Source organism: Martes martes (assembly GCF_963455335.1).
Source record: "Martes martes genome assembly, chromosome: 14".
NCBI classification, from domain to species: Eukaryota; Metazoa; Chordata; class Mammalia; order Carnivora; family Mustelidae; genus Martes; species Martes martes.
The window spans coordinates 49,631,756-49,643,802 of NC_137902.1; the positions used below are offsets into that span (position 1 = coordinate 49,631,756).

The following is a 12,047-nucleotide window of genomic DNA, read 5'->3' on the forward strand; positions in this document are numbered from 1 at the left end:
GAGCAGAGAGCCTGATGTGGGGCTTGATCCCTGAACCCTGAGATCATGACCTGAGCCGAAGGCAGAGGCTTGACCCACTGAGCCACCCAGGCGCCCCACGAGCAGGACAGTCTTGATCAGTGGTTTCCAATGCTAACCAGAAGTAAATGGGAAAGAAAACATGAAGGAAAAGAAATGTTCCTGGAGGTAAGAAGTTATTTCCATGAGGTAAAGAGGAAATTAGAGGAGTGTGTACTTGAAGATATAATCATATATAATCATAGGGCTTAACAAGCCATTGCCATTTTCTGTGTTAATGATGACAATTTGTAAAGGTAACTTGTCATCTCTGATTTTCTACAGTAGTGTTAGTCCCCACTGCCCAGGTCACTCTAGGCATTCCTAAGGTGTGATGCCTGCTTTGGACTCAGCAGACTCATGACTTCTAATCAGCAACATCTCAGACTCTCCTTTTTGGCTGTGAGGCTGCTGGGCTCCCAACAAAACTCCTAAATAGGAATACTTACAAAACGTCCACGCCTCAGCTGTCAGCCAAAGACAGAGCAAAGACACGGCTATTTTATTTTCTTGTTTAATATAAAGGTATAATTGCTTTCTGTGCCAGATGTCAGAAGAACGTGTACCAGGTCTTTCTTGGTGTCTTCTTAAAAAAAAAAAAACAAAACTCAACCAAAAAGGAAAAAAAAAAAAAAAAAAAACAACCTCAGGATGTCAGAAACAAAACTATCATAATTGTCCTTTAGCATCTCATATACATTCATGCGTAGCTTTTAACAAATGCCAGTGTCCTGGTGGTGAGTTATATACGTTATGGGACAGTGTTTTCTATTCTTCAAAGCGAAGCAAAGCTTCCCTAATGCTCTTGAGCCTCTCCAAATCGGTACCGGGCAGGTCTCCAACACTGGTGTTCTTTGTCATTGAAGCTCTTCGGAAGAGACCACCGAGGAGATGTGTGCCCGTTCTGCTTGGGTGCAGATGTGGCTGGAAGATAGCAGGATTGAAACTATAGCAAATCTAGGTCTCTTCGGCTGCTCACAGGAGATTGGAGTTCCATGAAAGGAACAGGAGAAGGATCTGCTGCCTGCACCTTCCTTAGCCGCATCTGATTAGGCCATCAGTCTGAGTCCCAGAGTAGGCTGGGCTTGACTGTGTAGATTCGGTAGTTTTGGCTTTCCCACTTTAAATCCTTTTTTTTTTTTTTTTAAAGATTTTATTTATTTATTTGACAGAGATCACAGGTAGGCAGAGAAGCAGGCAGAGAGAGAGGAGGAAGCAGGCTCCCCGCTGAGCAGAGAGCCCGATGCGGGGCTCGATCCCAGGACCCTGGGATCATGACCTGAGCGGAAGGCAGAGGCTTTAACCCACTGAGCCACCCAGGTGCCCCTCCCACTTTAAATCCTTGCAGGTAGACCTATGACAAGGAGGCATTGCCAAGATCAGGCTGTTCAGGTGGGTCAAGATTACGTTAAAGCTGGGGAGGTGGACAGGGGTGGGAGCATAGGTCATAAGCTAAGCAGGAGACTGGTAGGATGATCAGCAAATACCCTGAAGAATCCAAGACAGACATCAGGAGAAGAAGGCTCAGACAGGAGGATTTTGAAGTCTGTGCTCAATAACAGCTCAAAGAGGTCCCACGGTGATTTGAAAGACTATTATATTGTGGGAATCCCAACCCACCTGCTCAACCGTAGGGGTCTCTACCATTCGCTATGCAATTATGAGACCTTCATAGTTTATTTAGGAAGCCTTGAGTCCGAAGTGCCTTGAAACTGTGCCCCTAGGCTGCCTCCTCCTGGTTGTTCTCTCCTTAAGAAGTGGTGACACCAGACAATTGCCCCCCCACCCCCAGTGCTTAGGAGCTGACTAGTGGTTATTACTGGCAAGAGATGATTGTCTACGGGCCTCTCAGCACATGTGTGGCAACATTTAATATCCAGTAATGTTAGGATAAATCCTCTTGTCTTGCTTTTTCAGGTCTACATTTTTGTAGATATGAGAGTAGTTTGGCTCCAGGGGTCAGGGCTACTGCAGACCCCCCTCCCCACCTGCCCCCCCACCCCTGACAGGCAATGTGTCTGGGTTCCCTGCTTTTCATTCAGACCTGGAACTTCTTCTCTCTTCTCTCCATTTCTTTCTTTCTTTTTTTTTTTTTAAAGATTTTATTTATTTAACAGACAGAGATCACAAGTAGGCAGTGAGGGGAGGAAGCAGGCTCCCTGCTGAGCAGAGAGCCCGATGCGATGCGGGGCTCGATCCCAGGACCCTGGGATCATGACCCGAGCCGAAGGCAGAGGCTTTAACCCACTGAGCCACCCATGCGCCCCATCTTCTCTCCATTTCTAATCACTTCACCCAAGCGATCCTATTTTGTGGATGGCCCCAGAGTGAGGCCGGGGTTGGATAAGGGCCATACACTTGTGCTGGAAGGCTGTGGGTATGAGCCCATGTGTGTGCATGTGTCCCCACCCACATGTGCCACTCTACAATTGTACATCTCACTGACCCTGCCCTTGAAGAATTCTCAGTCTGTTTTGTAGTACTTGTGTGTGTATGTATTTGAATTATCTACTTCATCCCATCCCTCTACTAAATAAACAAGAGTTTATTGAGGAAGAGATGGCTTGAGTCCATGGAGGTAGAGAAATTAGAGTAAGAAACAGTTGGTCATGGGTTCTCAGACAGTTCAGTGAGAACCAAAGCAGCACTCATTTGGCAAGACTCTGTTTCATGTAGTAGCTTAACTCTGATTTATTACATAAAAGTTGCTGGCAAATATGAACACTAATTCCAGTCTGATAACAACTGTGATTGAAATAATTGTAGTCTGTAGACAAATTGGAGAAAACAAGCATTAGTGGGTAGGTTGTCTTGGACATCATTCCAAGAGTCCAACAGTGAAGAAATACATGATCTTATGGACGTAGAATCGGAAGAGATCTTTAGGAGACAGACGACTGGTTGCTTCCCCTGCCTCTCCTCCAGATTCATGGTAAGCCAACCAGGCGAATGAAACTCTCTCTTCTGCTAAAGACCTGGGGAAAAAAAAATACACAACCTCTCGTGGCCACTCATTAAAGTGACTCATGGCTTTCTCTGTCAGGAAATCTTGGTTAATTATTTAATATTTATGAGACTATGTGGCTGCCTTCATGGAAATATAATTTCCCTGGTGTTCCTTCTTTAATATTACCCAAATGTAATGCTCTAATATATAGAATGACACCAGATGTTAACTCCCTGCACAACCTATTGGGCATTTGAATTATATTACAGCACCCGATAAGGAAGCAATAAAGCAGGTACAAATGGAAAATTAAGTGCAAAATAATTGATTCTATCAGTTTTTGTTCATTTGGATGATTGCCTTTTTTGGCATTTTTCTACAAACAGTCCTTATTTATCACTATTGTTATTACTTTAGTTTTTAAAATAACGATCACCTATTCAGCACTTAGTCTTTCCTCATTATCTGATTTCATTCTCGAAACAGCCTTTGAGGTTTGTATCCTTATCTCCAGTTTGCAGATGAGAAAATCAAGGTGTGGAGTTCAGATTATTTGCCTACAGTTATACAGCTAGTAACAATAGAGCTGGAATTTTAACTCTTCCATCGAATTACAAAACTACCTAACTTATCTGTGCTTGAGGTCAACTTCTCAACTCCATCAGAGAAAATTGGGGCGTCTTGAGGGTCATCCGTCTTTAAACAGACAAGTAACTAGGAGTTATTTTCTCCACAAGCAGAGGAACTTACCCTCAGCAGATGGGATCAGGCTCCATGATGCCACTACCCCTCAGGGGCCCTGGAAGCACTTCTGGGGATTAGTAATGTCCCGTGGTACCCACATTTTGCTTTCGATTTACTTTTTTGGGTGCCTAAATGGATAAAATGATAAGGAGTGAAGATGAGAAAAAGACCCTAGGCTCAGATAGCATCTTGAAACCTTATGAGAAAATTTAGAGGAACTCTGTCAGAAAGTGACAGAGATTTCACTGAGTTTCATGAAAACAGATTATCAGTGTTTCACTGAGAAATCCAGCGTGTAAGGAACTGACGTATTTTGTTCTCTTCATCGGCGATCTATGTAATTTTGTCTCCTTGAAGAATGCTTAATTATTAGGACAATTATTCAGGTGGGTACCCTGAGCCATACAACTGCTCTGAAGTCTACCACTATCATTGTTCCAGGATTCTCCATAACAGTCCGAGCTCAAGAAGGCAGAGCACATAGAATCCCAGAGCAGTAAGAGTTTATATACCACCTTTTCATTTGTTCCAATTCATTTCACCATGACCCTAATGAGGCATATATTTGTGGGTGTTGGCTCACATCTTGTCAATTGAGTGGAGGCATAATTGGAAGCCTGATGTTGTCAGAAAGATTAATAGACCTATTGATACCAACCCATAACTGAAGATTTCCCAACAAAGCCACTTAACCAACTGGCTTGGGATCAAGTAACAAAAAACGTTTTCTGTTCATATTAGAACCATAACAAGGTCTAAAACAAGTGTTTTAAGATTTAGAAAAGGCTCCTTTGAGGTCATTGTCATTCGTATTGATTAGTGACTGAACACAAACTCCCCCATCAACAATAATAACATTGTAGAAGATATCTACTCCGATAATATGGGATAAAGTCAGAATGATGGTCAGCAGAAGAAGCCGGCTTCTGTTTGGTAAAAGAGATAGAGCCTACACAAGTTATTGAATATATGCTCCACTCAGTGTAAACACTAAAAGCACTAATGTTGGAAAGATAAGCTCTTAAGTACATAACTCTGACAAAGTAGTTAAAATGGTAGCACTAATGAAAGCTAAAGCATAGAAAGCTTTCAACTTGGATCCATTCGAGACCTGGAGTGCTGTCTAGGTTCGAACACAAACGTTCTACATAAAGATTATTACTTTCTCAGTGGTTAATTACTATCTTGTCATTTGCACTAAATCCATTATTACTATTAACTTAGAAGTTATTTTTCTGAGATCTAAAATTATGTGAGTAATAATAATACCAATAACTTGGAGTATATTGCAAAGAATTGCCTCCCTTTAAAAATATTTTGTTCTCATAGTATTCTGATCAGCTAGGGGCTTTTATTTCTATTTTGTAGGCACTTTGCTTATCCAGTATATCCAGACGTTATTAGAAAAACATCCAATCATTTAGATTTTTTCCCTCTCGGTTGCAGATAAGTTCCATAGTCTCCACGACTATACGATGTTATCATTTTTCTTTACTTCAGTTGATTAGAATGGGATGCAAAACTTTACAGTCTATTCCATAATTAGAAGTGTTCAAAGTATTGAAACATCGTCCATTACTATATCCATCCTTGCTCTTTTAGAATAAGAGAGGATAAAGAAAAAATTAGGGCATTTTGAGGGTCATCCATCTTTAAGCAGATGGACAACTAGGAGAGGAACTTACTTCAGCAGATGGGGTCATGCTCCATGATGCCACTAGTTCCTCAGGGGCCCCGGAAACACTCCTGGGGGTTAGTAATGTCCCGTATGACCGTCTTTACAGAGCAGGGTTAGACACAAGTTGGACAGGTCAGCTCCCTCTGAATTTTCCCAGACCACTCTGCAAACATGTTAAATTTTCCTGGGGCAGTTTCACCTCCTCTATAAATCAGTTCACCCTCATTGTTTTTGAAAAAGCCCCATGCCAGGGTCTGTAGATAGTAGATGCTGTATCTTATGTTTCTTTTACCTCTCCAAGGATGTTGCAGTTCTTCTGGAGAAGAAGTCTCCTTTCTGGTGCGGCAGAAAGTCTGTTGGGTCTCGGCCTGAACCATTCCACTTAGCTACATGATTTTGTGTGGGTTTCTGAGACTCTGCTTCTCAGAAGTCTGCAAAACGGGGATTGCAACAAACGGTCTGCTTTATTTTGCCAGGTTGTAAGGACCAAATGCAACAGTACGTGCAAGCTCTATACATTTACCAGGTGGTATTATATTGGATTAGAGGAGAATCAACATTGTAAGTTCAGAATTCCTCGCTCCTAATGCTATAGGGATTCAGAGGTGGGGGAGGTCAGTGAGGGCACGAGTAATTTACTGAGCTCTCTCTGCCTTTCAGTTGGCTTTGAAGGTTGCCTGAGGTTTGAACACAAAGAGGGGGGAGCATTTGAAGAGACCGCAGCAAAAGCATAGAATCTAGAATTAGGAATGTGTGGGTCACATTCATGAGATAAGGAAGGTACCAGCTCACAGGAGCAAAGGACTTGGCGAGGAGCAGATGGTAGAAAATAAAATAGGACATGTAGTGAGGTTGGGTTTCAGAGGTTCATCACAGCCAGGGTTAGAGCTGATGTCTGAGGCAGGAGGGAGCCATGATGGCAGATGAATGACATCTTTTAATTAAATTAATCTGACAACATTGCAGAGGTGAGACTAGGAGAAGAGTCTGGAATCATTAAACTTACTGTATTGATTCACGTCTGTGGTGCTGTGGACCTGCACTCTGGTGGTCTGTAATCCTGGTGGGCATTGAGAAGGCTCCGTCCAATTTAAAAAGGGACTAGCCACAAGAGCGAGGAGAATTCAAATGTTGGAAATTATTTCACAAAGTGCTATCTTGTTCCTCAGTTAAGTCCCTTCCCTCTCCTGTGGTTATTTATTAAATCATCTCAGATATGTGCTGCTGTTGATGTCCCTAAACTGCTTAACATTTTGTGATCTCTTATAAATGATGGTCTCCGTAACCTCTCCCCATCTATACTTCATTTTTCCTTTTAATGTTAAACTAAAAATGTGCTCCTCAGGCACTCTGTTAATTAGAATCTCGTTGGTGAAGCTCGCATCGTGGTGTGGTAATTACTTCTCTGTATCATCTTAATTCCCCCCCCCTTGTTCCCACCTGAAAGTGAAAATACCTGTTCAACCTCTTGATCTCGGCAATTAGTTAAGTGGTATGCAGCTGGTTATCTGGGGGTGGGCTCAAATGTTTAATCATCTCTGTTCAGGTCTGAATGGGAATCTTCTCGAGTAGCAACACCTGCAATTAGTGTGTAGTTGCAAGAAAGTTCTTCTGAAACAGTGGTTCTCAGTTTGGTCCCCAGACAAGTAGCAATATCTGGGAAACTGTTAGAAATGTAAGTTCCCAGGGCTCCTCCCCAGCCCTACTAAATCAGAAACTCTGGAAGGGTCCTGTCGATGTTCTAATAAGCCTTCCAGGTACATGCTAAAGTTTGAGAACCACTGTCCTAGAGAAATATCTTCACTACGTTGAGCAACCAGACCCAGGGAATCAGGAAAACAGACTTTCAGGTAACACCAGGGGAGTTTAGAGGCTGAGAAGAGAGGGCACTTACTACCCTTTTGGAGATGATGCAGGTATCCAGAGGATACCAACTGCTGGAAGTGAGATTTTTTTCTCCTTAGTGCCTGCCCCTTGAAAGAAAACCTGGCTAGCCATTGCTTGCCCTGGCCTTTGGAGAGACAAGGTCTAAAGTCAGTTTCAAGAAGGACTGTTGGCTCTTCCCACTCAAGGGTCTTCACTGGATATTATATTGTTAAATAGATGAAGAAAGAGATATGTTTGCCATTCTGGATGAGTCTCCTTTTCCTCTATAGACAACTAAATGATACAGATATGCTTACTGGATGGCCAAGAGGAAATAAGATGACTCTCCTACACTCAACATTTAAACCATACGCAGCTCTTGATAGAGGTTCTTTTGAAGGTGTCCCAATCATAGAGTCCTGGTGAAAATACTAACCTTGCCTAAGGTTTTAGTATCACCTTTGACCCATGGACTGTGGGAGTCGAAGAATGAGGAGTCCATCAGCTTACCAACTAACTTGTGTCTTCTCATTGGGAAGTCATTAGTTTAACCAGGAACAATTTAGGGAAAGCCCATTTACTACAAGGATCAGAACCAGTATCCCTATTTCAGTTTTTAAAACTCCACTTTTTTTTTTCTATTGGCAACATACATCCACACACAGCCTATTCTGACATGGGCATGCCTTGTAGCAATGGCGATCCAAATTTAAGTGTGTACCTTGGAGTCACCATTTTTTGTGTTTAAAAAAAAGGGGGGAGGATTTCTTTTCTATCTCTTGAAACTTCTGTGTATCCAGACAAAGAACTCTAGTGTACACAAGAAGGAAGAGGAGTTTGTATTTCATTTTCTATCCTACAATGAGCATTAATCATTAAGATAATAACCTCTTTGGGAGGAAAATAAATTCTGGCTGATATGGCCAGCCCTTTTTTTGTTGAATTATGTATTTTCTTTTTATAAGATCGGTGAACTTCTCTGTGGGTTGTTTCCATTCAGGGAATGAAATGATGGGGCTTTAGAATCTCTGCTCTGTGGTCTCTGATTGTGTGAGCTTGTGAACTGCAGGCACTCAGAGGCTTTATCTCAGAGGGGGTCCTGATAAACAGTTCTATTGCCACTTGAGAAAACTAGGCAGGACATTTCTCCTTGGACTCTCGTGGCAAGCGGGAAAGAGCTAAAAGGGATAGAAAACAGATTTCCCCCATCACTCGGGTCCTACCTGGGTTGCAGAGGCTGGGCCTCTTTTATCCCAGAATTTTCTGCTCTTTGTCTCTTCCATCTTAGCAGAGCGTACCCGTACCATTGGCAAGCTTCAGTCAGAGGACAAGCTGCTCGTACCAGCAGCTTTCATTTTTCAGCCCAAAGTCTAGGACTCAAGGAATACTATGAAACAGTGATTAAATCAGTTCAAACATTTTGAAAGAAGTACTAAGGAAAAGGTGTGATATGTTTGCAGCACTGTTCTCTGTAAATCAGGGGTGCTTTTGAGGTATATTTTTCTCAACACAGTGTCCTTTAGCAGAAAGCCCTCCCTTGCTGCCTTTGAGTATGGGCAGTATAAGAAGGAACAGTGGAAATGACAGGGAAGACAAGGATCAATGGAAGGAAGTTGCTACAGCCTGATTCCTCATGCTCTTTTGAACATATGCTTCTGTTTATGCTGAACCAAAATATCCTCAATGGCATTCAGCTAACATCTTTCCCCCCCCAACCCATTCCCCTCCACAGCCTAGCAAATGTTTTACCTATTAGATGCATTTTAAGTTTGCTACCAAATTAACCACAAAGGCCATGGAATTATTGGAAGCTAGGAAATTCACAGGACCCCCAAATATATCACCAATAACTATTGTGTGGGCAATAGTAAGGTTATTGTTTGACCTCGGTGAAGTGAAAGTGGGTTTTCCAAAAATAGACTTGGGAATCAAGACTTTCTCTCTGTCCCTTTGACTATGACTATCCATCTTGATGAATATGAATTTAAATGCACATTTAAGTCACTACTGGTACAAGCAAAAACACGAGTGCAGCATTTACCAGCAGAGCTTCCCGTCCTCACTCTCTTGATCACTCTCTTAAACACACACACAAAATCCGTTCTTCAGTAACCCACCATACCAGTGGCTTATGTAGCACAGAGATGCATTGTCTCTTCATCCCTTGAAATCTGTAGTGGATTTCTGGTCAACCTAGTTCATGTACTTGTCACTGTGACTAGAGTAGCTAAGAATTCTGACACCTGTGGACCTTGTGGGTCTTGTTTTTGACATGAAACAAAACATTATCCTGGCTTGGGGATTGCAGAAGTGTCTCTTATTAACTCCAGGTCTGGATTTTCCTTTTTTCATTTAAAGCAATACCCAAGTAGGGGAGGAGGCAAAGAGCAGTGGTTTAGCTTTTGCGCTCCTGACTTCTTCCAGCATAGGACGAAGCAAATTCCATGCTGTCTTCCCTCCCACTTCCCCACCTTAGCGAAAACCTAGGAGCTGTCCTTTCCTTTATAAAAAATGTTTTTCAGCTTTTGCTTTTTCTTCAGTCTGCTTAGTTGGTAAATGCAAATGTAGATGCCCCCCACCCCATGCTTGTCTGGAGATTTTTCCACCTATTTGTGAGATAGGAGATGACAAAGGGCATGTTTGACTTGTTTTAGAGATGAAGAATGGATAAATGAAGTGCATGTAATATGATTGGAGAGCCCCATAGACCGACCCACCATACCTCTATGTGGGCCCTGCATTCCCATACTGCACAGATTCCTGCCTGTTGAACAACCAAGCATTGTCCTCGCAGAAGTACAACTATACTAACTGGTATTGCGTATAGCGATTTCCAAGGTGGTGCTACTCGGAAATCCTCCATCCTGCACTTCTCAGGCTAGCGCCCTCCTGGCCCAAAGGTCCACGTTGCTTTCCTTCCAGGGAAAGTATTTTGCTTCTCCCCGTACTCCCTCCCCTTTCCCTCACCTCACCTTCTTTATGTTTCTGGCCCGGAGTGGTACCATTTGCTTACCGATAACAGTCTACTATGAATTTTCATCCACAGCTTTGAGATGCATATGAGGCTTTCCTGCTTCCCACCCAGCCCCAAACTTGGGACTTTTCGCGCGCTGATCCTCTGATCAGTTTGACGCGGGAAAGCACATGGAAGCCATGTACCAGTTTGTATAGTAGTACCTTTTTGAACTGTCTACTCTTGAACAAAGCAGGGTGTGCTGGGGGTTCGCATTGGCTGCTGGACACACACAAAGCCAATTAACTTGCATGCCAAAAAAAAAAGAAAACAAAATTAACCCTTAGAGTACTGCTTCAACATTTTGGTTTAACGGTCTTGAACTTATCAGTTGGGCAATGCTTCTTTCTCCAGATCAGAGCGCTATACATCAAGTCCGTACTTAGTTTAGCCAGAACATCAACCAGGATCCTCTCCTCCACAGCTTTCCTGAGATGCTCCTGGGTCTTTTATTATTCATCAACCGATGGCTTTCAAGAGGTCTCAAACACAGCCACTGTGTTTAACTGAAAATGGGTTCTACTTCCAATGTGCTAGAGGGTGTGAGGGACTGTTTGGAGCTTTGGTATGTGTCCTCTGAAAAAAAGAAGTCAGTTCTTTAAGGGTTAATGTGAAATTAAGGAATTTGATGGTCTCTCCTGCTTGTCCTTCCTCCAAGGTGTCTGCATGATCCTTTTAAGATTCTTAGCTCAACTGTTGAATGATGATAAACATAATTTTTATATATATATATATAAATATATAATTACAAAAACAAATAAAAGAACGAAAGACTGAATGGTTGAATGGAAAGACCCCTTGGCCATGCTTGCTTGATTATCACAGAGGGTAGAAAGACCAAATGTTTTAGTTGATGAAGATTCATTTTGTCCTCTACCCCGAGCTCCAGTACTACACAGCATGTGTAAGACGTGACGATATTTTTCATTTACCTCTTGCTTTTTTCTTCTTCCTGTCTAATAGCCCCATAGAATCCTGCCAGAATTTCTACAAAGATTTCACATTACAGATCGACATGGCTTTCAACGTGTTCTTCCTTCTCTACTTTGGCCTGCGGGTAAGTCTCATCCCCACAACTCTGTCACCGTGGGGCTGCTCGTACTCAGGGGCCGCGCCCCGCCGGCCTCCGCTTTTGCAGAGATGAAGCCCAGCGTTTCCAGGGGGACAACAGACCCATGTTCTGATTTTCAGTGTCTGAGAGAGCTTTTTCCTTAACTTCACGTTTAAGAAGTCCATGTTAAAATCTTGTTCCAAGGAGGAGAAACAGGGATTGACGTAGCTAATACGTCTCTCCTGGCTGAATGTCTCTCATCCCTCTAAATACAAATGTATTATCTTAAACGGAGGAAAAAAGAAACGTCTCTTAAAATTATGTTTATCGGGGCTCACTTAGCTGAATCCTGAGGGAACGGCTGTGAGGCTTGAATCGAGGCGGGAGATCGGTAGCATTCAGGGGCTTGGAGGATTTGTAGTAGAGCCTGCCTCTGAGGGGAGCTGTACAGAATGTGTATTACGGAGATTGTGTGTACATGTGTGTGCACACATGTGTGTGTGCATGGATGAGTACATACATGCTTTACTTAGAGTTCTATTTCTATTAGAGTCTAGTGAAGGTGAGACCACTCAGACTTTCCTTATAATGTTGAAAAGCACAGAAAAACTGATTGCCTAATATTTCTCCAAGGTTAACAGAGTCTACAGTCACTCTCTAGAAAACACCGTATAACCGAATTCTCAGACAG

General features: G+C 42.6%; 1 protein-coding gene across 5 annotated transcripts in view; it reads left to right on the forward strand.

Annotated features, from left to right (window-relative positions):
* KCNMA1 (potassium calcium-activated channel subfamily M alpha 1) overlaps positions 1-12,047 on the forward strand; it is a gene marked incomplete at both ends in the record, with an annotated part of 724,384 nt that overhangs the window by 416,386 nt on the left and 295,951 nt on the right. For all 5 annotated transcript variants that reach the window (XM_080822610.1, XM_080822608.1, XM_080822611.1 and 2 more), the window contains one exon: positions 11,269-11,362. In XM_080822610.1, coding sequence (XP_080678736.1) covers positions 11,269-11,362 — 94 coding nt within the window. The remainder of the gene's footprint in view (positions 1-11,268; positions 11,363-12,047) is intronic.